Below are 25369 nucleotides of genomic sequence, written 5' to 3' on the forward strand. Positions count from 1 at the left end.
ATTAAAAGGAAATCCTGAGGGACATTTCATTATTATTATTATTACTATTTTGCACAGAGGCTGTCAAAGAGGGATAATCACAGCCGTGCCTGTGAGCAGAGCACTGCGTGCCCTGGCTGTGCACCTCGCAGCTGCAGCAGCCAGGGCACAGAGCCCCCCAAACCAACCTGCAATCCCCAAACTGTGACTGCAGCAGATTAAAGGGGCCTTTCATGACTGTGATTCACTGCTGGAGGAAGCAGTTTACTGCTGGATATTCAGAGTGATGGTGTTTAAGGCAGATGCCTGTGTGGGATCGTGGGCTCCTGCAAGCAACACATCCTTAAGCATCGCTGCCAAGTCCTGACTCCACTCCACAGACTTGTACTGCAGGGACAAAATCATCTTCATGCACAGGAGGAAGCTGTGACCTGCGTAATATTTGCTCTGCAAAGTAAACCTGCTCTATTTTAATTTTTTTTAAAGAAAAATACGGAAATGAACCCAGAATAAAGTTCTCCTCTAAAGGATTACAGAAAAATCCATCAGGAGGAGGAAGCATCTTTCCAAAAAGGGCAAAGTCCCAACTGCCACATAACTGATTTGACACAGCAGTGCAGAGAAGACAGTAATTTATACTCGCAGGAGCACAGGGAGCGCGATTTAACAGTTTCCTCTTTTTTCCCTACAGTAATAACACAAAGTGGCAAACAGCTTCCTGGTTTCAGTCTCTGCTGTGCATTCCCTATGACCTTCCCCACTGACTTTCATGGGGGCTTGGGTGTCAGAGATAAAAACTGAAAAGCACATTTCCTAGCATAATCCAGATAGGATTATGCTAGGGAAAAAAAAGGTAAAAAGAAAACATGAATAAAAAAAGATTCACTGAAGATTTAGCTCAAAAATGGTTGAAGCTTCCAACTTGGCAAAGGGAGATTTTAATAAAAAACTAATAATCCCCTAAGGAAGATCATAAAAATGATTAAGTTAAATTCACAAATAAAGGGCACAGAAAACTTTGGCTCCTGAAAACTTCCTCTACAAGCACACTGTACACAGGACAGAACCAATGTGGCTGCTGAGAGGTGGTGGTGGCTGAGGATGATGCACACCAAGTGCTTCAGGACCAGCGGAATCTGCCTTATTGAGCAGACCTGGTGATGGTCACACACGTCCCCCACCAGGCAGAGCACCCTGGCTGCCTCCCCAGCTTTGCTCTGCCTGCAGCAGAGACACAAACCCCGCTGCTGGGGGCTTGTGACACGCCAGGACTGGGAGGAATCTCCACGTGTCTCCACCTGCCCCCAAAAACCCAAGGGCACAAGGTCCATGGAGACCCCTCCCAGCCTCCTGCACGCACAGACCAGTACAGGCCACTGCCAAGAAATGCTCTGCTGACAGAGAAAAAGATTTGAGCTTTTCATTTTTTTTCCCCTGACCCATGCTTCTCCTGAGATATGAAGCTTAAACAACTCAATATTTAAGGATCATCAACAAAAGTCACAAATAGCTGTATTTTTAAAAATTGCTTTAACATTTTAAACCCTCAAATGTCATCCAAAATAACTGGGTTCAGCTTGAAAAGATGGTATTTTTCACTTTGCAGATGTCCAGGGCAGGGTTTATACCTCGCTTTCAAACAGCATCATTTCAGCCTTGCAATGAAAACTTCTTTCTTAAGAGAGGCTTAGTGACTGGAGAGCAAGAGATGCTCTGAGCCCAAGGAAACTGAAGGCCATGGCATTATGTCCTCAGGGCCACGGAGCCCTTAGAAAGAGCCTCTGGGTGATGGAGGGACACAAAAGCCACCAATCCCTTCCAGCGGGAGCAGAAGGAATGAAGGCAACCCCACGTGGAAAGGCAGTGAACCTGCTGATGTGGTGTGCCCTGCTCCTGCTGCTGCACTCCCCTCCAGCCCCTTCCCAGAAGTGAGATAATGTGGCCTTTAAATAGGGTTCACAGCACCTGACCCCAAATCCGCCAAGCAAGGGAAAGCAGGACGAGCAGGACAGCGTGTCAGGTGTTGGGGTGAGATGTCCTTTCAATACCTCTAGGTTTTGAGAAGGCTTTTTACACATTAGATCCACCCCTTTTTCAATACTATGAGGACAAAACTGCACTTACGAGGGAAAGGAGCATAAAAAAGGTAATAAACATTTAATGATCCAATAATTGGTTATATCAGAGTAATCACTGTTCAGTAATTAACTCCCATTCCTGCTTGCTCATTTGATATCTTCTGTACCCTTTGATAGGTTCCTGTGAATATCATCATTCCTTAGAAACTCTTACAGTGAAACCTTTTGATGAAGCTAAAAAGCAATGACACCATTAATCACTGCACACGTCCCAGTGGCTTTCAGACCATCTGAGACGGGGCCTTTCCTCCCTGCACATCGCTCCTCAGCTGCCTTTAGCACAGCCCCTTGCCCCTACAGTTTGAGATTTTCTCCCTCGCTTCTTCATGTTCCCAGAAAAATGAATTAGCTGTACATTTTCTGTGCCAAAGGGTTAGTGGGAAAGCACACAAACATAAAATTACATCTTGAAAGATAACAAAAAAATAATTATATTGCAGTGTCACAGAAGAATACAGGAACAGCTGGCATGTTGTTGCAATGTAAAACTAGAATTAAACTCAGGTTAGTGTCACTTCCAACTAACTGCCCATGGGTAAGCAAGAGCAGACAAGCACTGGGCTTCTGCCACAGCCTTCTGCAGCCAGTCCTTTCTCACCCCCAGACAACAAAGCTCCCTCTCCCTGGGGAGAGCAGAGTGTGCTGGCACAGCTTCATTTCTACCATGGCAATCCCAACACAGATCAGGCAAGAGGGCAAGGGCTCTCCCTGACAGAGTGCCCAGATGATCAGCTTTATCCAAACAGGTACTCCTCCAGCCCTGGTCCTACATCTAACCAACTGTGGCAAGTATTTTAAGACAAACTCATATAATGAAAGGAGGCTACATTTATGGTCTTTAATCTTTAAAAAATATATTACACAATTTACTTCTCTAGAGTAACAGTTCTGTGATTTAACTGCTCTAAGTTTGTTTAAGAAAAATGATGATATAGAAATGCTGACTCCAGTTTTTTCCAAAGTAATAGATATCATTGCCTGCTGGGGGGGGGAAGCTAAATTTGAGTTACTCTCTTTAGGGTGGACTTCTATCTCTATCACATCGATGTAGAGCCAAAGTAAAGCCATGGTATTTCCTTATAGTCCACATTTATTACAACGAGACATTTGTTCAATCAAAAGTTCTTTCTTGAGACAAATATCTGATGAACTAAAAATTAGTCAAGCTTTTCCCCCCCCATATGAATCCTTTACCCTGTACTTATTTTCAGATGTCACCATTTTATACCAAAAGATCTGCTGCTTGCAGTGGAGCTGCCTTTGGCTGCCAGGCTCTGAGTCTGAGGTGCTTTTCTTCCAAAACATACACACACCTCCATCAGCACAAACCACAGAGCAGTAACTTCTGCCTCAAAGGCTTTAAAAATCAGAGGTCACAGAAGAGCACAGAAGAAAAAGACGTTCTTCAAAAGTCAAATATTCTGCCCCAATTGTCAATATTATGCAAAATGCTGGCATTGCAAAATCGGATTTTTAACTGCTGCTATATAAATTAATGGAGGTCAGTTAGCTCAAGGAATGCTGATAACTGAACATGACGTATCAAGTTAAACAAAACCACATGCATGGAGCAGTCAATTCTGCCCTGAGTGGGCCAGGGGGATTTCCCAAAACACAGTGACTTGGAGGCACGGCCTTTGCAGATCTGAACCAGAGGGACTGTGAGCTCTTTGTATGTTACTCATGCACTTGAAGGCATTAGTAGTGATGGGAAGGGAGGGAGACAAGGAAACAGACTGAAAGGGGCAGCAAAATTAGAGAGCTCCTTGCCATTAATGGAGAAATAACTACAGAGTGTTGTAACAGATTTCTCCTCTTTTGTATGCATAGGAATATTTATTTAATCAATGTTCTGTAACAAAACAGGCCTCTGGTGAGCTGTTGTGGAGAGTGAACTCCATTCAGAGAGTGGTGATTTGAATCTTGCCACCTGTTTAGCTGGTACTGGAGAAAGCAACAATATGTGGCAGGATGGGAAGGTGTCTGCCCCGGGGAGAGGAGGAAGCACCCCGCAGAAGCTTTCCAGAGTAATTACCCAAAGTAATGCCACTTGCCAGGGAAATCTTGATGACTTGTCATTACCAGGACTTCTGCAAGCAAAGCTGCGAAGTTCACCATTTCTCTTAGGGAGGGATAAAATTCAATCCCATACAGTAGAGACTTCTGATGCTGTGTGTTACTTCCAGACCTGAACCTGTGCTTGAATCCAAACTCATCCAGCTAAGGGACAGAAAAAAGCTTTTGACAAATACAGGCTCATGCCAGTGAGTTATTTCAGTCCCACTGTTACCAGTGGGCCCCCAGCTAAGCTCTCTGTTGGGGCTTCTCCAGCGTGGCCAGGGATGCTCCAGCATGTGGCCACATCCTGCACCCCACAGGATGATGCTGAGCTGCATCAGGAGGCAGAGTTTGGAACATGCCTTGGCCCTGAAGCTTCAGGAGCTGTCCTACCACCAGACTTGATCTCCTGAAGGCCCCAAACCAAAAAAATCCCAAGCCACTCTCCCAAGTTTCCCTTCAAAATAAACTATTATTTTAAACCAAGCAACTGTTAGGGAGCTTCACAATAAAGGTATATTTCTGTATATACCTTATAACATCCCACTCCTGACTGCACTTCAGCATGTGCTGATTTTAAGTGCACTGTGCTATGGTTTTTAATGACACACTCAAGCACTTTCTTAAAGAGGGTCTGATTTAAACATTTGCATAAATGAGTCCTTAAATAAAGCCCTGACAAAGGCCCATGGCAAAACCTGGGGATATCAGTGGGAGCTTCTCACTGGACTGTTTCTTTCTCCCTTCTGCACTGATAGCTGCAAAAACACACCATACACATGAACTTTGTGTTCACCTTACACAAACTTTATTGTAAAGCAGCTTTGCTCTTAAATTTGCTACACGAGGATTAAAAACCCCCTGTATTTGTTTTTTTTATAGGCCAGCCAGTACCAGAGATATACCAGTTTTATGACATATTACACCTGCAGACCCTGGTATTAATGACAGACCTAATTTTCTTATCACCATCACAGCTGCCAGAGTTAGTAACACATTCTTTAACATTTAATATATTTCTTGTAGGCAGAATGAGACTTTCTTCCCTATTCTGCAATGGATTTAAGGGAAGATATTACCACAAATAGCCGTGACACCCACCACAGCTGGGACATACAATGCTGTAAGTGATTTAAAACTGAAGCAAGCCATTACTAAGCAACACCAACTTTTACACACTTAATAATCATAACAGTATAGAGAAAGATAAAGCATTAATCAGAATTTCACTGTGTTACCCTTCATATCAGATTTCCTTAATGAAGTTGGCTGTTGTCAGCAATTTTAAGGCAAAATTACAGCTTTATTTTAAAAGGTGGTTTACAATAAAACAAGTGCTTTCAATTATCTAAATAAGTGTTCTAGGCAGGTCCCTGCTACATGTGTACAGGCACTGGTGCTTTATTGTCCTACAGTAAAATTATGTAGATATTTTATGTTAACCACTTACTATTTGAGCATCCTGCAGATGCTAATTAAGTAGCCAGGCAAACTCTGAAGAGGGACAGTATTATTAAACCTATTTTGTGGACAGAAAAACTCAGCTACAGTGAAACTAACACTGTAGCTCAAGGTGATCCCGAAGCACGTATTTTGACTTCACATTAAATACTACCTCACACATCAGCATTGTCCCCACATGCCTGCTCATCTCAGTTAAGAAAACCAAATCTACAGCCCGGATGCAGCAGCTCCCCTGAGACACACAGGAATCCACTCCCAAATCCATCCCTACTCAGCAGAATCCCAGAGCAGGTGCTCGCACGGCTGTGCTGAAATGGGAAGGGAGCAACTGCTTCAAGGTTATCAAAGATGACTCTGCTTGCACAGAAACCAGCCCATGTCTCCCAAGGACCGGCTCAGCATCTCCATTAGAAGAGTGTGTTTGAAGGAAAAGAGGTATCAAAGAGTTGGTTTGGAAGCGACCTGTGCAAGCCCAAACACAACAGCAAGTGCACGTGGTGAAGGTGGCCATGGGCCAAACAAGCCCCCATCTGCTTCAGGGTCCCAGCCAGGCAGAGCACAGAACTGTGTAGGCTGCAAAAAGTAAGATAAAAACAGTAATAAAACTAAAAAAGAAGGATCTTCTTTATGTGTATTATCCCTTCCATTCTCTAGCTTTCCCCTGTAGATGATGTAAAGAGCAGGAGCATCACTCCAGGCTGGGGACAGGCTGCACGCCATGTCTATGCCATGTGCATCCCATGATGAGAATGCTGCACAGGCCTTTGCTGACAGAGGCACTGCACACCTCCAACCACCCCAGAAAAGCCACACCTCAAACTGTGAAGGCAGAAAAAGAGGTAAAAGCTGAACAGATTGCCCTGCACTCGAAAATGTGTGGAGCTGTGCAGTGTAAAACGAACACAAAACAAATACACAAAATGTTCAGAATAGCAGCCCAGCATGGAGGACATAAAAAAACAGCCCTCAAATTTTCAAAGCCAATTTTGTGGGGTTTACATTCTGTGTATTTTTCCATATTGTAAATGCTATTTCCCGATAAGACTCCTTGAAAGTCTTGTCAGTGTGGATGGTGAGCCCTGACCAAGCCCTGCAGGCGATGCAGGTTGAGGTGGGACCATGGCCCTGGGGCAGAGCTGCAGCTCATATCATGTACAGTGGTACAAGAGACACCTCCTTTCCCATGTATTTGAAACGATTTTATATCAGATATTTTCAATAAATAAACAAACCCTTCCCTAACCTGTAACATAAACCAACACACTGCAGTGCAGCCTATCCCCACGAAAATGTGGTGACCCACACTCTAACACTGTAATCTAATCCTTGAACTAAAGACAGTTTAATGCCTTTACAAATCCATATGTTCTCTAATACCACCATTGCTGTCAGCAGACTACAGGAGCGCCTCTTTGAAGATGGAAGGAAAATGACAAAGCACATCATTGTGAAGGCAATTATATGCTGCAGTAACCATTTTACAATGGCCCATATGGGCTGTATTTCAACAACGCAATTTCCAAATCTGCCTTAGCAAACATATATCTCCGTCCCAATCCCAGGTAGATTTTGCAAAACAAAATAAGACTGCAGCCAGAACAAATCAAAAATATGGATAACAGATGTAAAAATATGCCAACAAGGACACCAGAGCAATTTTCTGTCAGAGTACCAAACAAAGAGAGCAGCCACAGCAGACCTCACGAGGCCATTCACAGCAAAGCTGCCCATTCAAGGGACTTAGAGACCCGGGTTTATCAGAAATCTGATTATACACTCGCGTGCTCTCCTATGCAGCTGCCCAATTCATTGCTGCAGCCACCAGCCCATCCACCTCCCCATCCACCTCCCCAGGGACCACAGGGCAGGGGAGCTGCAATCCCAGTTTAGAAGCTAAAATCAGACATGTACCAAGGCTGTGCACGCTTACTCCAAATCCTCTCTGACATCCAGGACCAGGGCCTAAATAAAGGAAAACAAGGGGAAAAAAAATAAAAACAAACCCACAAAAAAAACCTCTCTTGTCCTTTCCCTTGTGATAGCAGTTTCAGAGGCTTGCTCTGTTTACCTTGCTGCCTGAGCTCTGCTGTGGTAGCTGGGGCCACGCCACCACCCCAGCATCACCTCCAGCAGCCCCAGGGCTGCTCTCTGCCTGGTTCCTTAGGAAGCACAGAGCAGTAAAACTGCAGCTCCAGCCCAAAATCTCTCCCCCCTGTTGATGGAGAAGCAGGAGCCCAGGCTGAGGAGCAGCCTTCACAGGGCAAAACTACGCAGAACTGTACTCTAGTGAGAAGGGGGTTCAATTGCACTTCTTTCCAGTAGTCCTCTGCAGTGGTTCATTGCTTTTGAAAGCTCTGGGATGGATACCAGTTTTGGGATATCTCTGTGCCAATGGCACAATTTTCTAGGGGCTCTGGGGCCACACACTGGCCTTACAGGCAGGATCCAGGCTGCAGGACACCAGTTGGACAGTCCTGCATATATTAGTAGCAGCAATAAAGACAGGAACAGACATGAGTATCTTTCTCCCAGAAGTGAAACAGTAATAAAAAATGCCTTAAGCTGCCTACTACAAAAATAGAAATGGTAAAGATGAAAATTTCCAAGTTCATTGCTAATTCATTAACAACAAACCGTCTGCATCAAATATCTTACATTTCAATGGCAAGGGCAGCAAGCAAAGGAACACAGGCACAGCATGGAGCAAAAAATCACCAATGCAAGGAAACATGGAACTGGGTATTCAGTAGCCCGGTCCTGCAAAGTGCCTGATCCAGTTCTTATCATTGTCAGCTCCTCAAAATGATCTAGTGAAGCTGGGCAAAAGCGTTTCAAAGACTTTAATCCATGTGAAATATTACTTCCTGGAACCGGAAATTCAATCCCTAGCAATGAAAACAAAAGCACACTCATAAATGCACCTTTCAACTCAGCCAATGTAGCCATATTTAGGTTCATGCTCTCTCAAAAAAATCCTTTACTCATTAATATAGAGTAAACTTGAAATGATTGCTTTAATTGCAGTTAAAAAATTAATCATGTTTTGAGATAAATGCAGATAAAAGCATGTTTTACTAATTACCTTTTGAAGCTTCTGCTCATGAAAGATTAAAGGTGGAAGAAAAGTTGTTGAAATATTGAAGACAAAAATCCTACTATTTGAAATCACTTTGAAGCCATGTACCTCGTATGACTGATCCTTAACGTCCAGATGTACTAAAAAAGGAGTGTCTTTAATTCAGAAGGAATCTAACAAAGCATGCCCATTGGAGCTTTTATGCTATCAGCTCCCTGGAAATTGGTGCATTTAGCAGCTCCCCCTCCACAGAACTCCAGCCCACAGTGGGATTTTCTTCTGGCTCATCCCCGACTGGGACAAAAAACGTCAAGCCCAAATTCAAAACTGAGTTCAAGAATTTCGGGCTTCATTGAGCTCTCCAGATCTCCCATAGTATTAACCTACTTATAACTAGTTTTACATACCCAAGCAACCATCTGAGGAAACACCACCAAATCCACAAAAGGTAACACTTTTCCCACTCAGGGAGAAGGAGCTGGGGGCACGGACATCAGGGTTTTAACAGAAGTCCCTCATCACCAGCCACGGGGTTACTCACAAGCCACATGAAGACTTGTTTCTGTCCCCAGGCCACTTAAAGGAATGAAGGCTGTCTGGGGTGCAAATTACCCAAAAGCAAGGCTGGTATTTCCATTCACAGACCTGGAACTAACAAGGCAAATAATTCCCTTCCTGCTCCATACCACCAGCCTACTTGACATGAGCAGTTTGCAGACTGAGCGTTAATTAGGAGAGCAGATCTATTGACCGCAGGCTGAAATGGATGTCCACAACTCCACTGGAAATGTTTTAGGCTTCTGCAAATTGAAACAAGTTGAAAAATACTCTTAGGTAAAATTCCTAAGCAACATTATAGCCATTTCACAGACCTAGTAGCAATGTCCATCAGATCTGAATTGGTGCAAAAGTATAAATTTTAGAAGTTTGCACCTGCAGCATGACGAACCAAAGCCTGTTGTTACAGGGCAGTTTTCAAAAGCATTGAACTGTGCTCAAAAGCTGCAGTGTCAATGTCAAGGACTCTTCAATGCTCTGGAGTTTCAAGAGTTAGGGCAGATCTCAAATGGGGCAGCTGACACCTCTTTGCTCAGGGAAGGGTCCCACTGTAAAGAACATTATTCGCGCTGTATTTCTCCTTGCCCCCTTCCCCTCACCCTGCAGCCTTTTACCCCTCTTCCCATCACAAAGCATAGGTGACACCAAGTTATTAAATTCTACCCTTGCTACAAACCTGAGCAGGGCTAGGTAAATGATTAAATAGTTGGGTTTTTCAAAACCACACATCAAGGAAATTTGCCAATGTCTTTTTATTTGCATATCTGGCAGACTGCCCCAGACAACTAATACATAAGTGACAGTGTACAGGTGTATTAGTTTAGAATTTGCCTTTAATCTAGAGGTGTCAATTTGCTTCTGTTTTAATTACATCCATCTTGATATGTTATTACAACCTCATGAAACTTCTTCATTATGTGAATGGCTATAAATACATACACATGACAAACAGTTGTTATAAATTTTCTGGTTCAGCAGTGGAGGCACAGTATCTTAGCCCACACATCATGTTCATTTAAAATTGCAGTTCTCCCTCTCCTCTCTACCCCACTCCATTCCCTTCCTTCTCTTTCTTTCATCCAACACCAAAATATTTTCCCCCTACATTTAATGGATTCTCTAATATTTACTAGTAGCAGCATCTCAATACAAATACTCTCAGCTTGGGGAGCTGTTTCAGCCCATGTGTGTCCTGGACTGCGCCTCTGTGAGATGTCTGTTTGTCATTAGGCAAATATAAGGAGATTGCACTGAGGCCTTATAAACATGCAAAGATCCACTTTTGTAGCTACATAATTCACTGAGTTTTTCAATACACATTCTGAGGTTGAAAACTTGGCTAATCCATCTACCAGATGTATCTTTATGATCCCAGAACTCATTAAAATTTACTTTTTTTGCCTTTTTTTTAAAGTCCAGCAGACTCAGCTGTTGAGCCACATTAATTGCATTTTTATTATTTTTTTTCCATAGTTAAAATGACTAATGCTAGTAGAGTCACTGCCTACAAGCACAATAGCCAGACAGTAAAAATTACTAGGACTTTTAATCGTTCAGTAATATCCAAGTCCCATAAAATTAAGAGAGGCAATTTGGTCCTCTCAAAACAGACGGTTTTGATTTCCAGTATTTATTTTGAATTTTCTTTAAGGGGAGAAAAGAGAGGACAAAAGACACAAATTCACACCACAAGATTCCATTCAAAGGTCAAAGTGTCCTTGACAGGCATTAAACCCCACAACACTAACAGAGCTACAACATAAATCGTCCCCAACAGCAGCACTTCTTCCATTGCCTTCTTACCACACAGACCCCTCAGAGGTCAAAACAACTTTCACTGCTTCAGCCCTCCATCAGTGCCCTCTCTGATGGATGTCACACCATGCCAGCCATTCCACACAATCTGGAACAAGCTGGAGAGCATGTGTCACCCAGCTCCTGCAAAAGCAGCACCTCCCAGCTCCTTCCCCTGGGCATTCTGCAAGCTGGGCAACAGATCCCAGTTTCTGGAGGACCCTTAGAAGACACTCATGGTACCCTCTGGAGGGATGTGGTGCTGAGCACCTGAATGTGCAGGAGACAAGAGGAAGGTGACACAAGCTGTCAGGAGCCAGGCGAAGAACAAAGCCCCGTTCCTGGCAACAAGTCAGGTCCTTTGGCCACCTCCCTACCATTCCAACCATCCCTCTAAGCAAGGAGCCAGGTCCTTTGGCCACCTATCCTCTATTCCTGCCTCCTGCAGAAGATGTCTCAAAAAAAAAAAAAAAAAATTAAGCAGATTCTCAGACTGAAAGGTCTCGGGTCACTTAGGACTTCCAGAGAGAAAATAAACAAAAATCAGTGCCAAGAGCAATCATCACCATGTTTGTAACTCATCTCAGTCTCAGAAATAGGAAATGGAGTGCAAACAACAAAACATGGGCTGTCAGAACCTGCCAGGAGGGAGGAGTTTCACCACTCAGGTTTCGTACCCAGGCCCACTGCTCTCCTGTACCCAGCAGCCATCCAGCTGTGGCCCTGGAGATGTCTGTGGCAATAATTTCTGCCTCATTGGTTCCTCTTCACGGGCAAAGGAATTAAAATGCCCCTACTATGCCAGGAGGGTGAGCTAGGAGCAGCTGGAGGACACTCTAGAGCAACCTGCAAGAGGGTCCCCAAGGATGGGTCGCCTGGGACACGGTAACCCAAACCCGCACCTAGGGAAAAAGGCAAGGGTGGCTCTGGATTTCACTGACAGGTAAGCAAGTATCTGCACCAGGTATTATCACTGTTACACACTCTCCTCTAAAACATTGCTCCTCTCACTGGCAGCCCATGACAGAGAAAGGCTTCTCACAAACTTTCATGAATTTGGTCTGGATCTGATCACTACTTAATTTCAGAGAGAGTAAAACACATTTTAAAGTCTGATACAACTGTTAGCATTACTCCACAACACACGAGTACCTCTTCAGAATTTCAGCCACCAAAAAGTTAATCTAACCTAGAACCTCCTGGTGCCTTACCTCTATCTGCTTCTGGTGTTCACTGTCATCCTCCACCATCCACAAACCTGCTCCAGATTGCTTCACACAAATGATACTCAGCACAGGGCTTGTCCCAAGGGCTGAAAATGCTTGCCTCTTTTCATGAACTCATCCAACAAAGGACAAGTCCAGGCTTGTGTCTGGATGGGGAGGATAGATTGACAGTAGTTTTATTCCCAAATCATTAAGTCCCCTTTGGTACCAAATAAAAGCATGAAAAGAGACAATTTGTAAGAGCACTGATTGCAGAGGAGAAGAAACTTCCACTTCAGGAAGCTGGCAAACACATGTCAGACAGATTAAAGGGTGCCCATTCCTGGAGAGAACACCAAATGGAACTCCTGCGTGGCTGTAACTATTCCTACGTGGAACTGGGATATTAATCGTATCAGTAATATTTGCAGCAGCCAGCATTACACAACCAGAAGTTCAGCCAGTCAGGAACTTGGGCACATCAGATATCAGCACAGCTCTGCACATCTCCCATGCATTTGTCTCAGGACTTTTTAAAAACAGCAGGACTGAGATGCACACCAAATGCCAAGTGAATCCACATGGAGCATATGCACCATGATCAAATTAAACCTCATGGGCAAAATCTCACAAACAGAACAGTATGTGCAAGGCCAAGGGATATTCCACTTATTTTCCTGACTTATTCCACCACTCCTGCACAGAGGACGACAGAATCAAAACTCCTGCCTATAGTATTTACAAGACTAAAGACATAACCTTTTGGTTAAAACCTTCTCTCTCCACCACATGAGTGTGTGAACTTCAGCAGCAGTGTTGCCAAGATACAAGGAGAAAAATCTCAAGACATTAAGGTAACACACTATTTAAAGGCAAATAGTACAGCAGAGCTGAGCTGGGGATCTGACAAATTGCCACTGCACGTTCTGCTGTTACAGCAAAACAAATCCCTACCGGCATCAGCCATTCCTCTTTACTTACAAAGTGGATTTTCATATCCATTTTACAACAAAGGAGTTTAGAGGACTATGATGTTCTGAAGTGGTCTTCACCACGGCTTGGCATCGAGTCAAAACAACAACAAACTGACTATACAAAAAATGCACGCAGCTGGTAATTTGTGGCACATACAGAGCCAAACCCCAACAAGAACACAAGATACTGAACTGATAAATTATAAGGATGATGTACAAAAAGACAGCGAAATGTTGGAAGCAATTTTCTCTTGCAGCACCAAGGCAACACTGCAGTTCAAGTGCAGGAAAACTGAGAGTTAAACATTTCCACATTTCTGCCTGCAACTTCCTAACTCCATTACCTTTTTATTAATTGCATTTGAGACTTCACTAAACTTGAGCTTGAGCTATTTTTAAAACCTATCTGACTCAACTTATTGTTGCTAAGAACAAAGATTAAACTTCTAATTTAGCTGCAGATAATTACAAGGCTGCAGGTCAGACCCCCGGTGTAACGTGGTAGGGTGTCCCAGTCAAACTGATAGGAACAGCGTTCAAAAAAAACCCCAAAAAACAATAGTAGCAGAGATGGGGGAAAGAGGGGATCATCTTCAGTGAGAGAGGAATCTTTCTGCCTTCCTCCCAGCTGAAGTTACCAGGATTAATGACTCCTTAAGTAGAGACAGATTTGGTCGAGTGTCTCCCCTTGGTACTGACAGCGGGGCTCTCACCCAGGAGCATTTTCATACACAGCAATGGATCTTTCCTGAAACTTCCACTTTTGGTAACAACATCCCCCTCCAGTTCTCAGTGTTCCTATACAGCTCCTGCTATTTCTCTATTGATCTCAGTGTTGTAAGTCAATCTTTCAATTACTCAGTCCCTTGATGTCTTTCTGACGATTTTTTTTTTGCCTTTCCCTAATGATCATTTTCCTTCCAAGTCCCTGATCCTTTGCCCTTATTTTATAAATCATAGAATCATATAATTGTTTAGGTTGGAAAAGACCTCTAAGATCAGACAGTCCAACCATTAACTCAGCACTGCCAGCCCCACCACTAACCATGTGTCCAAGTGCCACATCTACATTTCTTTTAACTCCCTCCAGGGATGGTGTCTCCACCACTGCCCAGGACTTTACACTCCTTCATCCCAGCTGAGGCCCCGGATATTTAATGAGAAAGGGCTTACTTACTCCTCCAAATAGCATGAAAAAAAGATGCCAAGATAAGGGAGGATAAGGGTGTCTTTTGTCTTTTGATATGCAGCATATTTCTCATTAATGCTAATCTTAAAGAGCGGTGCTAGTGGAGATTAATTGAATCACATTCATCTAAAAGAACTTGTGCTTATAGTTTAAACTCTTCCTTCTTCAACTCAAGGCCACTGTGCCTCCTACTACCACCTATGGGAATGGCAAAAATCCTCACCTTCATTACATGGTTACCTTCAGGAGCTTAAAAGGATATTTATGCAACAATCTCAATAGTCGGTCATTATCTGCCCAAAGAGACAGCTTCAGCTCTCCAACAGCTACTGAAATCAGCGGGAGTTAGGAGTGCCTCACCTCCCAGAAAGGTACCAGGCTTTTCAAAGTAATTTTAAAGTATTTTTAAAGTATTCAGGTACCCAAATGATAGCAACATATGTTTCAAACATCACCTTAGACATTCCTTTTGTGGAATATGCATCCTGCTGTTTTCAGTCCCACTTTCAGTTTGAATTGCTGTTTTTTCAGGTCTGGTCACTGAGGTTTTCATCAAGATATTCAGCTGCTCTGTCAAGGTTATCTCAAAATTCGATCTCAGGTCAGTTTACTGTTTCCTCTAAATACACAGTTAAAATAATAAACGCATCACTTCGTACGATATCCCAGTGTCACACAAAGCTTAATGCCTCTCCTCATCCCCAGGTATCTTCATTTAGTTACTCCCTTCTTTTCTCTGCTGGTCTAAATCTGCGGACTTGCATGTGCAAACAGAGACTGGGACAAACACCTAAGCATCTAAGCAGTCAATAAACACAGGAAGGGCCACCAAGATTTGCTGACAGCACTAAACAAACACCTGATGTTATGATGCTGCTGTGGTAAGGCAGGAAGATCCTTTTGAAATACGAGGGGATAGAGAAAAGGCAGAACAAACTTGCTGAAATCTCAAAGAATTTAAGCAAACAGGCTAATCAGGCCAGCTAGGAGACTGGTGAGAAGAGAATGATTTGGGGAGGAAAAGCACACAGCAAGCCAGCCATTCTAGTGTCCAGCTCAAAGCTTCTGCTGTCACACAGCCAAGCTATTTCTATTTTCAGTGGGCCATGCCCAGAGATGAGTATCACACACCAGTTATTAAAGCAAATTCCTGCATTCAGATGCATACACAGAGCCACACTGTCAGTGCACACAGACACACAACTGAGACCACAGGATCTACAAAACCTTCCTGCTACTTGCACATTTTTTTGGTAGTATCTCTATTTTAAAGCCCAGATCAGCTGCTAAGCTTTACTCCATCTAGTCTCATACTATCTGTGCAATATGTAAAAATGCTGTAGCTAACATCTGCCTAAACCACACAAACACCGTGGAACAATTGCTTAAAAATTATTTACACTAGGTGGATGGAATCATCTGACACAGAATTTGAAGCTCATTAAACAGCTGCTTGACAAATATTTGTCAGCATTTCTCATTTGTAATTAATTATATTGGGCTTTACCTGACGATAATTTAGCATGGTCTCAAAACAGACTAATGCCTGTGTGCTGAACAGAAATTAGCACAGCAAAAGCACGGTGAGAAATTGTGACAGTTTTATGAAACAAGAATTCCCATTTAAATGCAAGTCCCCCGCTTCCCACCCCACTTCTATCTGAGCTTTATAAATATCTGTGTCCCATTTCAGGCTTGTCAGATGAGCTGCCTGAGTTGAAGCTAAACAAACATCTGCAGAAAAAACTCATTACCTTACTCAGTGTTCAGAAAACCTGAAACCAACTGCTTACTCCGTAGGGATGGTCAGAGCTGACTCAGGAAACATAAAGTACTTCCCAGGCTTTAAGCCATCTTAACATTCAAGTCAGATTTCCTTTCTCATCACAGCAAACCATCTTCACCATGGCACGTCAAGAGCCATGTCACGTCAGTCTCCTGCCCAGACACCTCCGCACCAAGGGGTAGGAGAGAGACAAACATCCTCCTGAAATCTCACCTCACCAGAGAGCTCTGCCAGACGCCTCCTTGCCAGCACTGCCAGAGCACATCATGGAGAAAGTCACTCCAAGGGATTGATTTATCACATTCTGAGAAATGACCTTTCCCTGTCAAACCGGTGTCTAAAATGCCCACCTGGGTTTGAAGAACCTCTCATGCTATTACTGCTGGTAACAAACACACCAGCAGTGCAGCACAAGCTACTCCAAGCTGGGAAAAGCAGTCAGCTCGACAAGCCACCACTCACACTAACATAGGTACAGAGTGTCTGCGCCTTCCTCCTTTCCCAGGCTGGGACATTTGGAGAGGTCAGGGCAGCAACATGTGAGGAGCTGCTCTGGAGTGAACCACAGAGCTTGCTGCTGTCAGCCCAAGGCCACTTGCAGGAAAATCTGGTCAATCAGATCAAGTCGTAGGACCACATCTCAGCTGCTTTACTACAGATTAAGAGCTGGTTTCTGAAGGTCGAGGCTCCAAAATGCTCCCCAGAGTAGGGGACAGGCCCATACTGCACACAGCTACAATCAAGTCTTGCAAGGCCAGGCAAGGATCAGTCCAGCCATATCTGCAAAGACACTGGAATTGCTCAATTCCTCCATGAAGGAAATAATCCACAATGAGATCCCACTGTCTCCATTTAACTCCCTCTTCCTCTGTATTCCCCACACAAACATTAGAGACATCAAGGTATGGGGGTGCCATAAATGCAGAGACAGATAACCACAATTTACACTTGAGAAGTATGAGAAGGCTACTGACACCTGGACAGAAAAGCAGTTCCCAGAGTGGGAGCTGGTTAAAGTTTTGCTTCAAGGGATGGGAACTTTTATCAACATAACCATAACAGATTGGATGACTCCTCCTGAAGTTACAGCGGCATGGGATCTGTGTTCTTGTGCAGCACCTGTGCCCCTTTGCCATCTACAAGCTTCTCACAACCTGGTATTTTGCACAGGTTGGGCTTTTTCAGTCACCCCAACCAACAAAAAGCATTTAGTACAAGACAGGTGAAATCAAGCTGCATGAAAGTTCTTGCTCCTTTTTTTTGCAACCTCACACCCAGCCAACCCACACCCCTCCAGCTGCAAGCATGTCCCCAGAAGCAGAGAGCTCAGCCTTGACCCTCCACGACAGCTGTCCCCACCTGCATGAGCCACCATCCACCTGTGCCCCCTCTTCTGAACTGTGGGCTTAGATCCTGCAGTGGGTGAAGATGTTCTGCATTTTCCCTCTCACAGATTTTCACACCAAGCAGACAAAATACTGTCTCTGCACCCTTTCAGCTGTGCTAAGCCTGAGAAAGTGCTGAAGTTCAAGCACAAAGCATGGGCTGGCAAAGTCTTGTCTACATTCTGGGCATGAGTGTCTTCTATAACCTGGGGAAAATCTCCATGGCCTCCGACAAGCTGGGGGCAGACCCACAGCATGAGATGTATGAATACCAGGACATGTCTCCACAGCACCCAAAGCTTCTTGACCCAACTCAAACACATTCACACCTAAACATCTCACAAAAGCTGAAGTATCTCTCTCTACCAGCCACTCACAACCTCCTCACCAACACCAGAATTACAACAAAAACTTCAGGCTGCTACATGCAACACACAGAGTAATTCCTGCCACGCTGGGCTTGTGCCTTAGACACCTTCATCTCCCTCTGATCTTCAGAAACAAGTTTCTCGACATACATACGGAGCTGCAGGAAAAAGCACCTAACAACGATTTTGTGACATTATTTCTTAACGCAGCATGAAATCGTTAGGTCAAAATGTGCCACCTATCACATGAACATTAAAAGTATGTCAAGTCTCAGTGTGCAAGCTATTGTTTTATCTGAATGTGATATTAGCTGGCAGAACTGGGTAATGTATCTGTGCTCCTTTTTAGTGATACAGGATTACAAGAGAATGCAAGTAGTAGCCATGCTTGGCTTGGCAAAGAGAAGAGAACACAGCAATTATTTTCAAGTTGAAAATAAATAAGAAGCACAATAAAGACATTTTCTAAAATGCCCTACCAAGTTCTAAACTTGCTCTTCATTTCCTCTCCAAAAAGGACTACAGCCAAATTCTCGAGTCTGTATTCCCATAAAACCCTTAAAGACACAAACTGGGGCTTTGTTTGAGGAAAACCAGAATTTTGTTCGGAACAGAAGCATACAAATCTCACTCCTGACAATAAACATGTATTCACACTTTTGGTCTCTCTGGTTTGAGCAGGGCACTTGTGGATGGGCTCACCAGGTGAGAAATGGTGGATAAATTGAGTCTGGACATTACCTCAGCATTTGTTCCTTATTTCTTACATGCGTCTAACACCAACCATGTGGAGGTTTGTTGGAGTGAACAAATCCTCCCTTAATTACACCAGAGTAAGTTCTGTTGGAGGCATAGTGTAGATGGATACAGGTGTAACCAAGGACAAAATCTGGTCACAAATCAAAAAACAAAACAAAACAAAAAACCCGAAAATGCCACTAAGTATTCCTGGCTAAATATTTAAACAGCTTAAAAGCTACACCGATTTTTTTTTTTTTTTTAAACAATCAGCTTCACCTCTGCATTTATTCTGACAGTTCATCATCGTCCCAGTTGTGACTCCAGTGCACGTAAACCCAAATAAATCTGCTTTTCACTACAGCAAACTTCTCCTGGTCAGAACTTACAAACAAAGCCCTTCAAACACACGGGCTGGAGGTTCCCTTCCATAGCAGCATCACCACCACGACCCTGGCCGGGCTGACAGCGGTTCCACGGTCGCGAGTGGGTGGGTGGAGAGAACACGGAAAGGCGAGGCCGGGCCCGGCGGATGGGAAGCGACGCCCGGGAAGCCCCGCCACGGGCTTCGCCTCCCTCGCCCGGCCCGGCCTCGGCTCTCCCACCCCCTTCGTTCGCACTGGGGCATGGCTAGAGCCCGCCCACCGCGGGGGCCACTCGTGACATGCCAGCAGGAGGAGCGCGACAGGCCGGGCGCCCCCCGCCCGCCAAGCAGCACCACGAGCCGGGGAGAACACGCGCGGCCCGCCCCCCCCGCGGCCCGCGGACACCGAGTGGGCGGCCCCGCCGGGCCACGGCGGCGCCGAGAAAGTTGATCCGTGGGAGGGAGGGGAAGCGCCGCCGGGGGACCGCGCACAACTCCCCGCTCCCCGCGCGGGGGGATGCGGGCCGGGGGATGGCCCCAGCCCCGCCGCCGCCGCCCGCCGGAGCGGCGCGCCGGGCTGCAGGTGTCGGCGCAGGGAGGGAGAAGGGAGGGTAGCGAGGGCACCCCGGGGACGGGAGAGGGGGCGGCGGACCGCCCCGCGGGCACCCCCGGCGGGCCGGCCCGGGGACCGGGGTCAGGGGCGGGGGGGTGTCCGGGGGGGGCGCCGCGGGGGCTCCCCCGCCGCTGCCCCCACACAATGAGGCGCACACAAAGCGCCGCCGCTCCTACCTCCAGCGCCTCGAAAGTGACGAAGCTGGACATCGCGAAACCGTCGATAATGTCCTCTTCGGCCGAGGAGGACTCCCGCCGCTTCCTCCGGGGGGGCCGCGGCCGGGACGGCGGCGGGGGCCCATTGTCTTCCTTCTCCGAGCCCGAGGAGGAGAGCGCGGCGGCCCCGGGGCCGGCGGCCCCGCCGGCAGCACAGCCGCGCCGCCCGCCTTTGGCTCGCCGCCCGGTCGCGCTGGGACCGCGATCGCCGCTTCTTCCGAAGCCCGTTGCATCGCGCCGGGCCATCCATGTCTCTCGCCGGCTCTCCCTCTCGCTCTCGTCCCCCCCGCCCCACCGCAGCCACAAATCCGGCTCCCCCGGCGGAATAACGGGGGAGGGAGGGAGGGAGAGAGGGAAGGAGAAAGGGAGGGAGGAGAGGACAGCAAGGGGGTGGGGGGGATGAAAGAATCCGAGTGCGGTTCCACCACCACCAGCAGCAAGCACCAAATGTAAGAGATTCCTATAAGCGAGCCAAGGAAAGTAATGGCTGATCTCAGGTCGCCTTTGTAAAAAAAAAAAAAAAAAAAAAAAAAAAAAAAAAAAAAAAAAAACGGAGAGAAAGGGGAAAAAAAAGCCTCACCAAGCAGGCAATAAATCAGAATAGCGGAATGCTTTGATCAAGGGGCTGGGAGGGCGAGGATCTTCGAGAGAGAGGAAAAAAGGCTGAGAAGAAGGGGGGAAAAATAAAGAAAGGAGACCCGCTGGAAGGAGGGAGCTCAGAGTATTTCCTTGCACAAAATTTATTTTCTTTCTTCCTTTCCTCCCCAACTAAAAGAAGTTCCAGGGGGGGGAAAAATATATATGTAGATGTACGGAACTCCCTTTCTGTCTGCGTGTGTGTGTGTGTGCAGGGAAGGGTGCAGCCTTCCCCTCCCCACCAACACGCACTCCTCTCCCCCTCCTCCTTTATCTCCCTGGATCAAACACAATAATAATAATAATAATAACGATGCATCCAGATGCAATTTTCTCAGGCACCGACCAGGGATGGACTCGGGAGTGGAGATCAGATCCCAGCCCGGCCCCTCCAAAAACAAAACCAAACAATAAAAAAGAAAAAAAAAAGAAAAAAAAAGAAAAAGAGAAAAAGGGGAGGAAAAAGAGCCCCAAAACACGCCCACCCACCCCAGCTATTAATACGGATCAATCATGGCAAATTCATCGTATTAATTGTGGCGAGGAGGGGGGTGCTGGTGGTGGTGACAATAGATCCGAGCGGAGGAAGGCGGCCCCAGGAGCGGCGGCGGCCACAACAACACGGCTGGAGCCCGGGAGCGCGGCGGCGGCGGCGGGCGCGGCGGGGTCGGTGCCCGCCCGGGCGGTGCCGGTGCCGGTGCCGGGGGGCGCCCGCCGAGCCCCGCGCGGGGCGGTCGCGGTGTCGCCCCAGCGGCCGCGCGGCCCCGCGCCGCTCACGTGACCGCCGCCCCGCCCGCTCCCCGCCCGGCGGCGCGCGAAATGCGGCGCCCCCGCCGCGCGAAATAAGTCTCGGGCATGCGCGGGGGGCCTGCGCGGTGGGGTGGCCGGCACGCGCTGTGGCACCCCCGCACGCCCCCTCACACGGCTCCCCTCACACCGCCCCTCTCACACCGCCCCCGGCCGTGCCCGTCCGCGCTGCCCCAGCACCGCTCCGTCCCTCGGGCCAGGCAGGGATGCCCCGTGGGACCAGGCTGCGCGTGGAGGGCGTGAAGTCTCCCCTCTCTGGAGACATTCCAAACCCACCCGGACGTGTCCCTGTGTCACCTGCTCCGGATGACCGTGCCGTGGCAGGGAGTTGGATTGGGTGATCTCCAGAGGTCCCTTCCAACCCCAGCTATTCTGTGGTGCCGTGGTTCTGTGTCCAGCCCTTGTCCCCCCTGCGCGGTCTCCTTCCCTCAGGGTCCGGGGCTGCCTCTGGTGATCGTCCCTGACGGCCTCGGCTGCTGCCGGGCGCTGCCCCTGCCCAGCCTTGTGGTGGGCTTTGCTCCTGCTCCTGGCTGTCCTTGAGGGGAGCCCGCGCCCCTCTGTCCCGGGATGGCGGCTGTGGCCCTTGCCGGGTTGACCCTCCGACATGACTGGCACAGATGTTCAGGTTGCGGGCAGAACAACCTGTGGCTGCCCACCTGCAGCTCACCTGTCCTTGGCTCTGCCCTTCCCACGCCGTGTGTGGCCTTTTGTCTGCATCAGCCTCGGCTTTGTTGTCTCCCCTCTTCATGTTCCCGGGTCCGTGGTATTAGGGCATATTGCCCGTGTTACCTCAGCAGCAACAGGGCTGTGGAACGAACAAATTCACTTTTTAAGCTTGTTCTTATGGTCGCCCTTCTCACCTGGTGCTTCTGTCTCCTGCCCAGAGGAACCCGCTGAGGGAATAGGCGTGGAAGGAGAAGGGCGTGTGGAGCTGTTTGGTCTCGCTTTGGGGAGAAAGCATTAGGAGCAGATCTCTGGGGGAATCGGGATATTTGCTAGGAAGGGAGAAGAATAGAGGAAGAGCAAGGAACAAGATGGGGAAGAAAACCAAACTCGTGGAGTCTCAATGTTCAGAACAGAGAAGAGGGGCTCTGGAAGCACAGCACTGGTTTTCCTCCATCTACTGGGTGATGATGCTACTGTGTAGTTTGAAATACAGTGGGGGAGATTGGAAGGGCAGGTAGAAAAAGAGAAATAATTTAATACTCCTTCTCCACAAAGAACCTTCTCTACAAGAACCAAATCTGCCTCCTGTAGCTACTAATCATTCCTCCATTGAGATCCTCAGCAAGGGGAACACACACAGGCTGAGTGTATTTTTCCAATATTCTCCCTCTGGGCTGCTCTGACTCTCAGGGGATGAGGCTCTGCTTGACTGTATAATACGTTGTTTACTCTGTACCCTTAGGCCACCAATAAAGTAATATTTTTAATATGTTTTCTATGAGTATTAAGTGATGATGTGAAATACTGGGAATCAGATACACCCTCTGTATCCAGAAGGCAAGTGACACCTTTGCCACCTCTCTGCACACCACATCTCCTGCATGGCACACAGTGACTTTTAAGCTGGTGTGAGCCAGAAGAGGAGGAAGCACAAAGCTGTCGGTAACCCGAGAGTGTGAGAGCGTGTACCTTACAGAAGGCCACGTTGCTCATTGCAGAGGCACATGGCTAGTTTTTAAACATTCTCAAATATCAAGCTAGAGAACATCTCCTATCTGACCTTAGATCTGCCCGTTCAGATTTTTTTGCTGTTTAACAAATGCATTACTCTATCTTACTTTGGGTTCTTCTGTCTCATAGCCTCCTGCCAGATCTATACAATCTGACTATACAGAAGCTGCACTAGTATTGCTGAAGTGATACAATTTGTGTGTACAGCAAGCCCAAATACTACAAGATCTCTGTCTTCTGAGAAATATTAAGCTGTGCTGTGTCAAACAACTGTTACCTGTTGGGTTTTTTTGAAAATAACTGTGTAATTTTCAGGGCAATGTAATTGATTATAGTTTCCTGCATATCCATCACCATTAAAGTGACTTAAGAGACCTGTAGTCGGATACATTTCTGCAGACATTCATTGCATGGCTGAAAGTCTGCTCAGTCTGTTTTCTTCTTGAATGCATGTATGTGGAAAACAGACACGATACGTGATTCATTTTGCATTCTTTGTAGAAACAAATCCCCAGACTTGCATGTCTACGGAAAAAAATAAGATTAAAACCCATCCATCTAACTCATCCTCCATTGCAATACATTTTTGTTCTGTGTAATATTTATGTCAAGCATTAGAAATCACAGGTCACCTTCTTGGGTATGATACAGGTGAATTATCCCTTTTCTGGGTCTGATCCAGCAGGAGCCTTTCCACCAACCTTAATTGATTTGGGAGTATCACACAGATCCTCGGGAAGTTCTTTCTCCAGTGCACTGTTGCCTCCAGCTGAGTATTTCAAGTCATCTTAGCAGAAAGAATACCACAGACCTCCATGCACATTTGTTCTTAGGCTGCCTGTTAGTTTTCCTCTAGAAATACATCTTGCCTGGCATCTGGTGTGAGAAAACAGCACATTTTTTTCCCTCTTTTTTTTTTCTTAGGCTCTGGTACCTTGCTGAGTCACTGTTTTTGTGGTTAATGACTAGTGTACTCAACTGGATACTCAGTAATTAATGCCCATGGAAAGGGTACTTCTCCAGCATGTACTAACAGACCTATAATCTTCTGATTTGAGACAGATACTAAAAGCATTCTGTTCCTAAATAATGAAGACAGAAAGGTAAACACAGACCAAAAGCAACAATTGCAATTTCCATGTCACCATTAGGCATTGGAACAAAATAAAATTTGCAACTGTAAGAACACTAGAAGCAGTTTTCTTAAGACTAGCCCCTGGCATACCTAAATGGAAAGGATATTTTGAACTAATTTGAATATCAGGAGGTAATTCATTGCTTGAGGAAATGGCAAGAACCTTGCTTCTAGCAAGAGTAACTCACACCGTGCTCTGGCATTAAGCTCCAAAGATGGAATTTTTAAGTTCAGTCCACATAGGAATCTCAGCAGAGGCAAATATGCCTTTCTGAGGTTAGCATCCTTTTAGGAGATGGGTAGTTTAAAATAGCAGAGTGTCTGTCTTGCAGACTATTATTTTTGTTTTAGAAGGGGTTTGATCTGGGAACACAAAAAAACCAAGGGAAATGGGGAAAAGAGCCTTTTTGTTATTGTTTCCACCCTGCTCATACAATGCATTTATAAGAATAGCAAATAATGAGAACCAAAATTCTAATACAAAATAAAAGCCAGGGTGATTGTGTGGATGGCAGAGGAATTGAAAACAGTTCCATAAAACTAAACCAATTTTATCCAAATTGAATTGCTTATCCAAATTGTATTGCTTATCAGAGAGGATTGTCTGGCTTTGTAGCTAAGGGCTGCACCTGTTGTTTTAAAAGGTGTTTTCCTAGAAGGTGGTTTGAAACAGAAACAGTTACGGAAGAAGGAGCATCTGAAGTGAACCAACAAGGAAGAAGAGAAACCCGTGACCTTTAAAAAACCCAAATAGTTCAAGAATAAAGGTAAAGGCAGTACTAGTAGTTGAAACCCAGGGGCAGGCAGGTTTCCAGAACAACATCAAGAGAAAATACACAGAGAAGAGACAATTGTTCCTTTCACAAATGAAGGAGCTAACCCAGTCAGCGGAACTCACTGCCACACAGCAGCTCTGAGGTCCAGAATAATGAGAACTCTCCAAGTAACCAGAATATTGGTTGCAAAGTGGCTGAAGGGGATGTACATTTTAATGCCTCAGAACCTAGAAGAGTTTCTAAAACAAAGCAGGAGACAGGAGACTGAAGTAGATGGACCATCAGCCTGATCCAATCTGCTGGGTCAGGGCTGGCAGCTGAACCTGTGTTCACTTCTCTGGTGGTTTAGTTCCTGTGTTTGGAACAATGCTGTATCCATCCTCACTGGTATCAGGAGATCAGGGGGCACACATGAAAAAGTTGGCAAATTAACT

General features: G+C 46.1%; 1 protein-coding gene across 1 annotated transcript in view; it reads right to left on the reverse strand.

The window, feature by feature from the left end:
• Positions 1 to 20355, reverse strand: part of AUTS2 (activator of transcription and developmental regulator AUTS2) — a 767514-nt gene extending 747159 nt beyond the window's left edge. The window contains 2 exon segments of the mRNA XM_039562718.1: positions 19866 to 20088; positions 20090 to 20355. Coding sequence (XP_039418652.1) covers positions 19866 to 20088; positions 20090 to 20154 — 288 coding nt within the window. The 5' untranslated portion in view covers positions 20155 to 20355.
• Positions 20356 to 25369: the final 5014 nt, after the last annotated feature.

Source organism: Corvus cornix, chromosome 19 (genome assembly GCF_000738735.6).
Source record: "Corvus cornix cornix isolate S_Up_H32 chromosome 19, ASM73873v5, whole genome shotgun sequence".
Taxonomy (NCBI): Eukaryota; Metazoa; Chordata; class Aves; order Passeriformes; family Corvidae; genus Corvus; species Corvus cornix.